Source organism: Cervus canadensis, chromosome 33, assembly GCF_019320065.1.
Source record: "Cervus canadensis isolate Bull #8, Minnesota chromosome 33, ASM1932006v1, whole genome shotgun sequence".
Taxonomy (NCBI): domain Eukaryota; kingdom Metazoa; phylum Chordata; class Mammalia; order Artiodactyla; family Cervidae; genus Cervus; species Cervus canadensis.
In genome coordinates this window covers 16,805,057-16,819,698 of record NC_057418.1, presented here as the reverse complement: position 1 = coordinate 16,819,698, position 14,642 = coordinate 16,805,057, and the positions used below count along the sequence as shown (strand labels likewise).

At 40.7% G+C, this 14,642-nt stretch overlaps 1 protein-coding gene across 4 annotated transcripts in view; it reads right to left on the bottom strand.

Annotated features, from left to right (window-relative positions):
• Positions 1-14,642, bottom strand: part of UTRN (utrophin) — a 538,889-nt gene that overhangs the window by 493,111 nt on the left and 31,136 nt on the right. The window contains exon 1 of one of the 4 annotated variants that reach the window (XM_043457452.1): positions 141-442. The exons of the other annotated variants lie outside the window; for them this stretch is intronic. Within the exon in view, the coding sequence (XP_043313387.1) occupies positions 141-210 (70 nt within the window). The 5' untranslated portion in view covers positions 211-442. Of the gene's footprint in view, positions 1-140; positions 443-14,642 lie in introns of those variants that run through there. 4 annotated transcript variants of the gene reach the window in all.

Here is a 14,642-nt window from a genome sequence, read left to right as displayed (position 1 = left end):
CAAGGTCAACCAAGAGACAAAATGATTTAGAATCTGTTGCTCAGTCATTTTTACACTAATTTTTGGCTTAATGAGTCCTGCCGAGGTTTCCTTTCTACAACCAACGCGCAAAAGTTTCAGGGCCATTGTATGTTCTTTACCTGCCTGTGACCCTCCATCGTCCCCATGTGTAGAAGCGGATGTCACTTCCATTTCCTGCTGGCTCAGCATGTCCTCCAAAGGTAGTTAAGGTTCACAAGCCAACCGTGCATGTTTCCTGAAGTCACAAAGATGTGTGTACCCCTCGGCTGGAGAGTGTGCTTTGCTGGAGTCAAATTTTAAAAGAGGGCCAAACAGTATGGGAATCGTGGGGAGAGGAGTCCCTCCCCAACTGGCCTGACCAGAATGGTTGCATTCCTGCCCCACGCTCCAATCCCCTTCTGCTCCGTCTGAGCCTCTGCCAGGCTGTGGAGCCTGTTGCCTTAAAACCCAGAAGAGTGAACAACACTTATTTGCCCAGGACTAGCCAGGTAAGGAAGGTGTGTATCTTTACAAACACGAAGGAGCGTAGCACCTCCTCAATTCTCTTTAGGTTTTTCTTACATTTGTGCCAAATGAAAATGTGGGTGAAGAATAACGTTTAGGAATTAAAGGATAACAAATGTTAAGGGTCCAGCTCTCTCAAGAAAGCTGGTTCTCATAAATTTTATAATCAATTTTTCAACCTATATACTCCAAATGAATTTCTAAAGCTTTTAGAGGTCGAGCCATTAATATACTAAATAATACATGCCATAAGCTAAAAGGTAAACTCGGCCTCTTCAACCAGACGTAAAAACACTACCGAGTAAAATACAAACTGCATCTTTTTGCCAACCTCACCACACGGTCTCAGCTCACTTCATTCCCCATCGCTGCCCTCATTCAGGTTTTCCGTGGGCCAAGTTCCACCCTCAGACAACACCCCAGCATCAACTTAAATGTGGCTTCCTTAAGGAGGCCTTCCCACCACTAGAGCCCTCCCAGGTCCAGTGAAGCCCCCTCATGACGCGCTATCACAGCATTGCAGGACATTTTTATGCCCTAGGCAATTACACAACCCTGTATATTCTGCAGTCTGGTGTCTGTTTCTTCTCCTCATCTACACACTGCAAAGGCCGGGCACCATCACTGTGTGTTCATCGGTTTCGTTGACCATGCCCAGTAGAGTGCCCAGCCTAGGGGGCACTCAACAAAGAGTTATTCCCATTCAAACTGTTGTCCCTGTAAAAATACTCAACATCAATATCATATGATACAGCTTATAGGTCGAATCTAAAAAAAATGGTACAAATGAACTTTCTTACAAAACAGAAGAAGAGTCACAGATGTAGAAACCAAACTTATGTTACCGAGGGGGACCGTGGGGGGAGAGATAAACTGGGAGACTTGGATTGACATATACACACTACTATATATAAAATAGGACCCATTGTATAGTGCAGGGAACTCTATTCAATACTCTGTAATGACTATAGGAAAAGAATCGAAAAAGGAGTGGACATACACATACATATAACTGATTCACTTTGCTGCACGGCAGAAACATTGTAAATCAACTATACTCCAATAAAAATTAAGTTAAAAAATACTCTTCATGACATACTGCTGTCACTGCCAAAGCTCTAAGGAAACAGATGTTCATCTGAAATAATCACCATCATCCAAGGTGATTACAATGCCAAGGATCCCTGAACTTGGACAGGAGGGAAAAAATGAGATATCTTCACCCACTTCTTCCATCCAAATACTAACCAGGCCCAACCCTACTTTGCTTTCAAGATCAGACGAGATCAGGCACGTTAGGGTGGTGTGGCCGTAGACTCTTCAACCCACTTCTAACAGAAATTTGCATCTCCTACGAAGAAGTTAAATCACAAAACACACTCTTAGGAGTATCTTTGGCAGGATCACCAACAAAAATCACAGCCATTTTCACATCACATTATAGCTGAAAATCATTTGTCTCATAATCACTTCAGAGCAGGCCAGACTAGACTAGAATAAAAGTTACTGAATCCACTGTTGGAACTTGTCATTGAATGCACTAATATAACAAAAAAAAATTACTCTATCACAGGTTTTTTCAGCATTTTGTAACTAAATTTTTCTTTGTAATGCCAAATACTTTATTCTATATGCATTTAAAAACACTTGCCTATATTCACCTAACTGCCAAAGGAGTCCAGAGATAAAACAGGAAAGGATGTGATGATAAACAATAAAAACCCTAATCTCTATCATTATCAAAAGATACAAACATTTGATGTACTGAGAAATGCTTCTTTTTTTGTTTTGTTTTGGTTTTGGCCACACCACACAGCTTGCAAGATAGCTCCTCAAGCCGGGATTGAACCTCACCCTTTGTAGTGAAAGCATGGAGTCTTAACCACTGGACTACCAGGGAATTCCCAGGAAACACTTATATTCTGTTTTCAATGGGTTCAACATATATTTACTCACTGGAGAAATGAATAAAACATTTCCAAAAGAAAGACAATTTAAAATTAGCAGAATTGTTAAACCAATAAGTTATTTTTTATGATAAATAAAAATATGTATTTCAATAGTTTAGTATAAAATAACTTTTAAACAGGTGGCACTAATGGTAAAGAACCTGCCTGTCAATGCAGGAGACATAAGAGGTACGGGTTCGATCCCTCAGTCTGGAAGATCCCCTGGAGGAAGAAATGGCAACCTACTCCAATATTTTTGCCTGGAGAATCCCATGGACAGAGGAGCCTGGAGAGTTATAGTCCAGGGAGTCACAAAAGTCAGACAGGACTGAAGCGACAGAGCACCCACACAACTTTTAAGGAAGGAATTCTCAGAGGACAGTCATAGGTTTTAATAGTTACTGTACAATTCAACTAACAGATATCTTCAACATATTATTTTGGGGTATATAACATTAGTTTTACATGTACAGCACAAATAATTGATATATGTATGCACTATAAAATGACCACCACAATAAGAAAATCAGTTAACATCCATCACCACACATAGTTACAATTCTTTTTCTTGTGATGAGAATTTCAAGATCTACTCTTTTACTAACTTTCAAATACTCATTATAGTATTGCTAACGATAGTCACTCCACTGTACATTAAATCACTAGAATTTATTTTTGTAGCTTTTAAACACCTTTACCCATCTGTCCCTCCTCCAACACCCTGCCCCTGTAATCACCAATCTGTTCTCTGTATCTATGAGTTCAGGTGGTTTTTTTTTTCTTTTTTTTAGATTCCACATTAAGTGAGACCATGCAACACCTGTCCCCCTTTGTATGGCTTATTTCATTTAGAATAATGCCTTCAAGGTTTACCCGTGCTGTGACAAGTGGCAGGATTGTGTGTGTGTGTGTGTGTGTGTGTGTGTGTATTTACATCTTCTGTGTGTGTCAGTAGACACTTAGTTGTTTCTGTATCTTGGCTATTGTCAAAAATAATACAAAGAACATGGAAGTGCAGATACCTCTTGGAGACAGAGATTTCACTTCCTTTGGATATATACCCAGAAGTGGAATTGCTAGATCACATTGTAGTTCTATTTTTAATTTTTTGAGGACCTTCCATACTGTTTTCCATAGTGGCTGTACCAATTTGCATTCCCACCAAGAGTGCAGAAGGGTTCCCTTTGCTCCACGTTATTGCCAGCACTTATTATTTGTTATTTTTGATAACAATCATTCCAATAGGTGTGAGATGATATCTCATTGTGGTTCTGATTTGCATTTCCCTGATAATTAGTGATGTTAGCACCTTTTTTTTTTTAAACATATTCTTGATAATGATGAAACTTCTCCAGATTTTTTCCAGAAAGACTCATTTTTGAGTTACTAAGCCTCTGGGGTTTGCAAAGCACAGATACTAGGCAGGTAGAACTACAAAGGCTTCCCTGATAGCTCAGTTGGTAAAGAATCCATCTGCAATGCAGGAGACCCTGGTTCGTTTCCCGGGTCAGGAAGATCCACTGGAGAAGAGATAGGCTACCCTCTCCAGTATTCTTGGGCTTATGTTGTGGCTCAGCTGGTAAAGAATCTGCCTGCAATAGGCCCAAGGGATTGCAAAGAGTTGGACACAACTGAGCAACTTTCACTTTCACTTTTCAGGATTACAAAACATACCACATTCTAATTGCTACCAGGAGCTTCCATAGCAACAACTGAGGTTTACCCCATCTCGCTTCTGGAACAGCTCTGTGAGAATAGGCACATACCCTCCAGGAGAAGTAAAGAGTAATCATTAACACCCTTGCTGTGAGCTCCTTTAATCAGCCAACCATTAATACCCACAACACTCCAATAAAAAAGGAGCTCCAGGAGATGCCAAGCCTAGATGGAGTTAGAAGGCCAGTGAACAACATTTAGGGGCTGGATCAGAGGGGAAAAGTTCAGAGAAGGTACAAACATCCAATTTTGCACAAACCTTGATGGCAGCAAGCCGGTCTCTGCCGCATTGTAAAAACTGCTCTGGAAGACTTAATACCACAGCTTTTCTTTCACATAAACCAAAAGGAAAATAACAGGAAAGAACTGGTGATCGCACCTCTACTCTCTCCCCCACCTTGCGTTTCCCCTCTCTCACCCTGTCTCTGTCTGTGCTAAAACTGAAGACTTCAAGCCCGAGATCAGCCTGTCTTCATCCACAGGTGTCTGTCACATCTGACATCCACAGGTGTATGTCACATCTCTTTCAGGAAATTAACAAAACCCCTGGGTTTCCCTGGTGGCTCAGACAGTAAAAGAATTTGCCTGCAATGCAGGAGACCTAGGTTTGATCCCTGGGTCAGGAAGATACCCTGGAAAGGGCATGGAAACCCACTCCAGTATTCTTGCCTGGAAAATCCCATGGACAAAGGAGCCTGGCGGGCAACAGTCCATGGGGTTGCAAGGAGTCAGACACGACTGAGTGACTAACACACACAACACAGTAAATATAAACTTAGAATCCTTCGAGAAGTCCACAGACCCCACTCTTAAATGTATAAATATCTCCTGGAAAGCTGTCTCTTTTCAAATACAAATCCATAGACAACCATCAAGAACAGAATGAGATTTGAAGGAAAGTGAGCAAGACATTTTCCTGCAGTCCAGGCAGCCCAGGGAAACAGAAAGAATACTGCGTCTGGGGCCACTGTGTAACCCAAGGAAAGTCATTTCCTGGGTCCTTGAATGAATCTCAACAATCATCAGGCAACAGATGTGGACTAGGTGGCCCCTTAAAGCATCTTCCAGCTCTGACATTCCGTGGAGGCCCATGTTTTCACAATAGCCATCCACAGTTATTAAGCGAAGAGCTGAAGGAGGCCGTTTAACTCTAAAAAATGGTTTCTAAGTCTCGAAATGCTGGAAAGAGTCCACTTTGGCTGGAAGGTCTGCAGGCTCTCACTGTTCATTTAAAATGTTCCGTTCCTCAACATTTGTACTCCATTACAGCCACAACTTGTGAAATATCTAACAGAAAATCTTCCCACCATCACTGGCAATATGGAAAGTTCATGGTGGTAACGTGAGGAGAAGCCTGTCTCAAAATAATCTGGATCTTTGCAGTTCATATGCACAATAAAGAATTTCAAAAGCCACGAAGCTTGCCAGGCCTGGCAGAAGGTATAGAGAATGGTAGGATAACCATACCTAACTTTGGCAAGAAATTGGGTGCTGAAAAAAGACAGCTACTAAAAAAATTTAGAGGACCATACTACTTCCGGGATTGCCAAAAAGTAATATCGTGCCACATTTCCTATCCTGTCAATAATTTTTTTCAACAAAATGATTTCTGAAGTAAATCTCTCATTACATGTTTCTCCATTTTTACCAAGGTAATAAATGCACATAGTTTTTTAAATCACATAGGACTACAATAAAATGCAGTAGTCCTGCTTCAGTTTTACTTCCGTGAGGCTGACCCCTTTCATCTGTTATCCATTTATTCTGACATTCATTTATGCATTTCTAAATACCGCATTTGAGACTTCCCTAGTGGTCCAAGCACTAAGACTCCACATTCCCAATCAGGGAGCCCGGGTTCAATCCCTGACCAGGGAACTAGATCCTATTCGCCACAACTTAAAAGATCCCATGCCGCAACTAAGACCTGATGCAGCCAAATGAATAAATCAATATTAAATAAAAAAAGAATAATGTTGAAGAGGTCTGATCCAGATAAAAACTTAAATGAAACATTCATTAAAAAAAAATACTATGCTTACACTACTATTTTCTGACTGTCAGACATTATTTACAGAGTTTCTATATAACTTGTTTCACTCTCCCAGTTTTTGATATCATACTTTTAATTTCCAAGGTCTCTTATTCTCTGAATCTGATTTTTTAATAGCATTTTCTTGCTTCAAAGATGCGATTATTTTCCCAAATCTCTGATAAATATAATATCAGGTATCATTTTTCTCTGTTTCCCCTAAGCTCCTTTTTCCTGTCGTTCGGGTGTGGCTGTAATGACAGGGGCTCCCCTCCAGCATGTGACTTCTGGCAGCCTCTCACATTTCAAAACAAGGCAATCGACCGCTCAAGTTCTATGAGCTTGGGTGTCACCGGCCAACTCCTGGGCTCAAAGTAGGTCATCCAATTCCATGCTGTGACTACACTATACTCCTAGGGCTTCCTTGGTGGCTCAAATGGGAAAAGAATCTGTCTGCAATGCGGGAGACCCAGGTTCGATCTCTGGATAAGGAAGATCCCCTGGACACAACTGAGTGATTAACACTTTCACACTTTCATACTATACTCCCAACAAAAGCATTCTCTGATTTGGACTGGGATAGCTTCAAGAATTCTGACGTCCCTTCATTTTCCTGACGTCAAACGGGAACCTCATCATCCTCCATGAAATATATAAATCTCTGTTCTCCTGTGCGGGAGGGGCTGAAGGGGAAAGACCTGAGAGACAAAGTACACTGTTTACCGGTTTTAGTCCCAAACTCCCTCCACTTCCCCTGACCCACCTCCGACAGTACTGGTGACTCTAAGTCGGCGCCCGCCAAGTCTGGAGGCGCAGCAGGCCGCCTCTGGCTGCCAACACCCTGCCCTGGTCCCCTGGGCGGTCCCCACCATCTACCATCACTTTCCTCAAGCACACACAGCTCCCTTGTCTCCACTTCCCTTTGGCCATGTCAGTTTATTCCTTTTGGGGATTTTGCTCTAACTCGAGCGCTATGACAGCAACAGTAAAAATGGGCACACACGGACTCTTTCACTTTTAACTACAAGTTCTGCTTTCTGCAGTTCATCCTTAGGAAGGCTACTTACCCAGAGCTGGGCATCGGTGGCACATGGCAGTAGGAGGTTTCCGCAGGCTCAAATTCCAAAAGACAATCTTGCTGAATATTTTAAGGTCAAACCAGACTGTGTACAGTAACACCTGTTACATCAGATATAACTGTCCTCTACTCATTCTCTTCATGCTTGGGTCCAGTTTAGAACTGGAATTCAATATTTACAGTACAACACAGTGACTTCATATATAATGAAATCTAACAGTTAGAGGAGGAGAAGGGGATGACAGAGGATGAGATGGTTGGATGGCATTACCAACTCAATGGACACAAGTCTGAGCAAACTCTGGGAGATGGTGAAGGACAGGGAAGCCTGGTGTGCTACAGTCCACGGGGTCACAAAGAGTCAGACACGACTTAGCAACTGAACAACAACAAGCAGTTATAGTATAAAATTACATCTCTTTCTTTTATCTTCAAATGCGAAAATTTACGCTTAGTAATTCAATACAGCCAAATTATAGCTGCTATTTGCGGACCTCAAAGCAGGCTGACTGGTATGTACTGAAAGTACTAAATTGCCTTAACAAAAATTAAATAAAGTCAAATGAATTTTATGTCTTAAAAATGTATGCTAAAATAAACACAGAAATTCAAAGCCCATATTTACTAAAGAAAAAAATCTATAACCGTATCAAGTATATTATTAATACTGTAAGAAAAAACACCCAATGTAAGATGTTCCTATAACCCAGATGCTAACTGTCTCAAAGAACTGACTGTAAGCTTTAAAACACAGAAAGCATTTCCCATAATTTCTCAATACTTTACTTTTGGACTTGAAAGAACTTCACAGCTAGATGTCAATATTCCCCTATAAAATCCAACAAAAAGAAGAAACTTCTCAAGCTAAGAAAGTAAAGATTTTCAGCATATTCATAAAATTGCTAACTTTTGCCCAAAATACTTTGTTTAGAAGCCAATCTGATTAAGCCACTGAAAGTCATGGAAGCTCACAGAAAATATTTTACCAACATTGTGATATATCTTTAATGTATCACAAAAAGTTAATAAGTGATGACAGAAAACAAGAAATGTAATAATAGGTTCTTTCCTTTATTCCCTTTAAACCTTTATGTGTTTCTGAGATAGATGAAGTTAAAAATTAAGGTAATTACTATTAAGTGACTTCAAACTTGAAAGCAAAACATGTATTAATATTGTGCTCCATGGATTCTGACCCAGGAATATTTAATAACTCTAACATTCAAAACAGAGTATCTCAAAAATACATTTCTTTGCTCTTTTCTATCATATCATTAGAGTGGGAGGATCATTTTGCTCTCATTCAAACAATAATAGTTATATCAATTATAATAATTACTCTTGAGTAAAGATGAAGATACTAAAATATTTACAAATACTATTTATAATATTTAATCTTAAATTTGCCTGGTGGTCATGACAATTTAATGGCCTACTGAAGTAAGTATAATTGATCCAATCTCACCAAATTTAAGAATTACTAAGAATTACCTTCTTTGTGTCTTTGCTACATAAATGTGGAAATTAGTCCTTGAGTTTCTAAGCAAGCCAAAATAGTGCCACCCTCTACATCTAAACAGAATTCACCTTCTAAAAAATCAAAATCAAACACTCCCTACACATTTTCCTACAAACCTAAGGTATTCTACGTATTAATCCATTATATGAGTATCCAGTCCCTACATGTCGAGCATCATTCTAGGCAGTGACATAAAACGATCCATGAAATCCTTTTACTTTTTCTCCAACACTCAGCATACCGAAATATCAGTCTCACCTAATGGGTCTCTGTGTGGGAAACATTTCTGAGTTAGTTTTGTTAATTTCCAATACCTAATAAGGAAAGATAGAAGCCCTACATGATGAGTCATAACAACGTTTCTCGTGGCTGAAATAAATTCCTGGCCCACAAAGTTATCTGCAGGCCACTGTGAAAGGCCACTCACAGACTTTTGGGGATCGGTTGATACAGGTTTCCAGATGAGAGACAGTAAATTCCATGGACACACTTGCTGGGTGCTCACTAATGCAGGACACAGTTCAGGAAGTCACAAAGATGTTGGTCACAGAAACATCCAGACAATTAAACTCTCTACTTAAAGACAGAGAGCCAAATCCCAAACAAAGGCCCATTTTGTCCCATGCCACAGAATGAGGTTCCATTTTTCAAATTCCAGTTGACTGCTGAGCAAGGCAAGAGTTGATCCAAGTATAATCTACAGCTGCCTTGCCACGGCCACGGCTCCTCCTTAGGTCGGGATTCAACCAACCACGCAGTCAGGCAGCACTGCAGTCTTCACTGGTGATAATACCCGTGTATATACGTGGCCCCACTCACACAGTTCAAACAAGCATGGTCCAAGGGTCAACCACATATCGTTTTTAGATTTTCTTGTAATAAAATAACTTTGGACGGACTTACTATATTATTATTTGCTTGGAGTTAAATACTAAGCTCTGAGAAGTTCTACAGGGTAGTGATGGGGACTGTGGCACAGCTACGTGGATTTAAATTCCAATTGTGCCTGTGCTACATTGGGAAGTTACTTAACCCCTCTGTTCCTTGGTTTTGTCACTGTAAAATGGCGATGTTAAAGAAAGTGCCACTTTCATAGTGTTGTTGTCAGAAATAAATTCATGTGTGTGTGTGTCCATACGTAGATATACATACGTGGGTGTTTGAGTCAATAAATAATATTAAAACAGTTGAACAGTGGCTGGCAGAGGGAGCATGCAAAAACCATTAAGCTACTGTCCTTGTTACTGCAATGCTTCTTATTCAACAAACGTTTTCCATGGCATTTCAGGTTAAAGTTAAGCAACCACTAAGCATGTGCAAGTGTATTTAATATGATGAGGTAGAGATTATTTAAAATTATCAGCTGATTCCAAACATCTGTGCCCATATAACTGTTCCTACACAGCAAGCTCATGTGAGTGCTTTCAACCAGCACCTTCTCCCACTCCTCCCCATCAGCAGAAAGAGGCCATAAGAGAACGTGGTAAATAAAGCCGAAGTACCATCTATCTTGGAGTTGAGAAAGTACTTAACAGATTCTAAAAAGCTGACTCCAATGAATGTTCCCAGTATTAAATGAAGCTTACGTGAGTCCAGCATCAACCTGAATGCTAATATTTCACACGCGGGCTGAAAGGAAGGGCTGAAAAACACAGTGATCACGCTAATTGTTTTGATGAACGTTTTTACACTAATTTGTTTTGATTAATGTTCTTGTCTCAGTAATCCTACGTATGAGAAACTGTCCTTTGCTCCAGAACGCACCCTCTCACCTTACTTAATACACTTCCTCACTCTCTTGCTCTCCCCTCATTCCCTACATTGCAAAACCCAACCAGAAAGTCCCACTGTGTGAACATCAGGCATATGCCAACCAACATAGCGGCCGGAAACAGGGATCAGAGTCCATTTGGCCAGACCTGGGAAACCTGGATCGACAGAGGAGCCCCAGTCTCACTCCACAGCCTACCAAAAGTCAAGAGCAAGGATGCAGAGGAGAAAGGAGGGTGGGAATAAAGGCAGAAAATAACAATAATAATAACAACAACAGCAAAAGCAAGAGCCTCCAACAGAATTCACCACTCTTAACTCATTTAATCCTCACAGCAACTCTCCAGATTCACTAAAATTTAGTAGAATCATTCTTTTCCTTCTACTTAATCCCCAGATTTAACATTTTTAAATTTTCCTTTAAATAAAGCGGAAGTGTTATTCGCTCAGTCCTGTCTCTGCGACCCCATGGACTGTAGCCCGCCAGGCTCCTCCGTCCATGGGATTCTCTAGGCAAGAATACTGGCGTGGGTTGCCATTTCCTTCTCCAGGGGATCTTCCAGACCCAGGGATCGAACACGGGTCTTCTGCACTGCAGGCAGTTTCTTTACCATCTGAGCCATTCAGGGAAGTTTCTTTAAATAACTTGGGACCAAAAATCGAAGACAGATACAATGTCTCAAATAAATCTCATGATATATAAAATCCTGCAGGAAAACCTACCAGGCTCCCTTACTTACAGAAATAATGACATGAAAACAAGAAGCCGGATACGAGTGACCCAAGTTACTCTTAAGGAACAATCATCTAAATCTCTAGGACCAAGTGAACGTCTCATAAAACAAACAACTAGAAGCATTTTATCAAGAAATCCTTAAGTGTCAAGGTCTCTGGCAAAGGGAACATGTAAGTGCAAAAGCTGTGGTCCACCCAGAACAAGCCCTCCCAAAGAAAAGACCTCATGGACAGGAACACCTTGGGCCATGACATCATATGGGTGAAAGACATGTGGCTTCATTTAGAAAATTACAAAAGAACAATGCAGGGGTGGGAGTCTAGTTAAATATTGTACAAATTCACTTCATTTCAAAAAGATACCAAGCAAGTCTGTCTTTTTACTATTTTTTTCAATAGAGATGATATAGGAATTAAACTAGCTAACCATGTATTTCTTGTATCTTCTAAAGAAACCTACAGGTGTGAGAAAGAAGGAATATCCTGAAGGAAGATAATTCCTCTAAGAACTGGGAGTGGCAAAGAAGTCCAGGGCATAGCATCATTAGCAGAGCTATTGCGTGGCCTTATGACAGTTGCCAAGTGTTTTCAGGATGTATTACAGAGCGATAAAATCCTAACAGCAGAATGCCTAAGCCAAAAATGAAACTCAGAAAAAAACAGGTAATAGGTCAAAAGATGGTAAAAATAAGGATTTGAGGTTTGTTTAAAAAAAAAAAAATTAATTCCCATCTGGAAGCTATTTCCAGGAAAGGAAAGGAAGAAAGAACAAAACCCAGAAAGAAAGCTTATGCTTAAGAATTACTGACTGTGAGAGTGGAAATGTACACACAACTGTGGAAAAAGTTCCACACCACACGATCAAATATCAAAGGGTTTCTTGACAGGGAAGTCTGAGGACCACATTTTTTAAAAAAAAATCATTTATGAAAAGAAAGGTAAGAGTAGCTGTTATCCTCATATTACAACAATTTGATAACTGACCGAGGTAACAGGATCTTTTAAATGTGTTGCTGATTTGAGGCAAAACACCAGAGAACTTCTTCCCATATCTATTATTTTAAATGACTTTACAAATCTGTACCAGGTTTATAATAAAGGATGCCACAAGTCAGAGTCAGAGTCTATTTAGTCCAGATTTCATGTAGAGCTGGGGACACAGTTTTCTCCACATCATTCACTGCCCCATTACAAGGTACCAGGGAAAAGGTTTGGAGGGCTCAGGGCCATGAAAACAACTGTTTCACATTAGTAAATGTCTTTTTGAAAATTTATGTATAATGCCAGTCTTCTAACTAACCCTTTTCCTCTTTGCATTGCCTAACAGACATTCTGAAACAAACCTGCATTCAAAGTTTAATAATAGCACAGGGCATTTTATGCAAAGCAAATAGAATGTCTCTGCACCAACTCCTCTTGGCCTTATCTTATTAACTGACTCATTTCTGCTTCTCTCTGCACTTTTGTTGATTTCCTCCCCGCCCCCACGCCCAAATTCTACTTCTTATGTGACTTTCTGTAGTAATCTGCAATAAGATGGGGGGTAAGGGCTTCTTCGGCGGCTCAGGTGGTAAAGAATCTGTCTGTAAGGCGGGAGACCCAGGTTCTATCCCTGGGTCAGGAAGATCCCCTGGAGAAGGGAAAGGCAACCCACTCCAGTATTCTTGCCTGGAGAATTGCAAGGACAGAGAAGCCAGGCGGGCTACAGTCCATGGGGTCACAAAGAGTCGGATACGACTGAGCAACAAACACACATGCATCTTTTAAATATTACAAAAACTTACTGTAAGATCCAACTAATAACTCAAATGTATCCTGGTCTATAAAACAGAAATGATTATATCTTTCCCACAGAATTAGTTTGGGGAGCAAACGAAATAATGCATGTGAAAGGTCCCAGTACATAAGCTGACCTCTCTACCTCCTTCTCTTTTAGGAAATACTTTCTCAACCTATAATTAATTTTCCTTATGTTCTTCTGTTTAGCAAGCAATCAATTCATTCACACATTGCTAGCTTTTATGGTATAACTAACCAGTTACAATTATAAAAGGTTAATGTATATACAGATACTTCCCATTAAAAAAAATTGACTTTGGCTAAGACTCCTGAACCCATCTATTACATGAAGTAAAAGTTTAACAAACTAGGGTCATATAAATGAAGACACTGTAACAAAGGGATTGATATACTAACATATTTACCAAGACCTTCTGATTTCCGATATTTTCTTTTAACATGACTGCATTTCCCCACTCAGTGGCACACCAGTGAGCCCACTCTAACCCAAACTCAGGAGTGAGAGCTGTGAGATCAGTCCGAGCCAACAAGTGACAATTTTGCCAAATACTGGAGAAATAATATCTTCAATAATAATATCGGTTTATCCATTTTTAAACACAATAATGAAAGAGTTGTTGTTGTTCAGTCGCTCAGTCGTGTCCGACTCTTCGCGACCCCATGGACTGCAGCACACCAGGCTTCCCTGTCCTTCACCATCTGCTGAAGCTTTCTCAGACTCATGTCCATCGAGTTGGTGATGCCATCCAACCACCTCATCCTCTGTCATTCCCTTCTCCTCCCGCCTTCAATCTTTCCCAGCATCAGGGTCTTCTCCAAGGAGTCAGCTTTTCATTCACATCAGGTTGCCAAAGTATCAGAGCTTCAGCCTCAGCATCAGTCCTTCCAGTGAACATTCAGGACTGATTTCCTTTAGGATTGTCTGGTTTGATCTCCTTTCAGTACAAGAGGCAGCAGAGAGTGCAACATTGGGGGAAACAGATACTGAAATTCCAAAGCTGCATCTTCCACCTAAGAGGTGGGAATGGGCAGAAAATAGCCCTGACCAGGATGTCAGGGAGCCAGGAGTCACAGACTCCTGAGATGGGCTTAAACAGCCCCCAGAGCCACGGCACTCTCATCTGTCACCTGCTAGTCACATCTACTTCCTGTGTGTGTGTTAGTCACTCAGTCGTGCCCAACTCTTTTCAACTCCATGATCTGTAGGCCACCAGGCTCCTCTGTCCATGGAATTCTCCAGGCAAGAATACTGGAGTGGGTTGTCATTTCCTTTCTTCCCAACCCAGGGATCAAACCCAGGTCTCCTGCATTGCAGGCAGGTTCTTTACTGTCTGAGCTACCAGGGAAGCACCATCTAATCCCCAGTTCATCAAAAAACAATCCCTAGGATTCTAACATGAATACAGGGCTTTTCGGGCAGATCTCTACGAATGCCGAGCTACCACATTCAAATATGAATTCTGTACACAGCGTGAAGGTACCATGCAAGAGAACAGAGGGGCTGAAACCAGCCAGAAC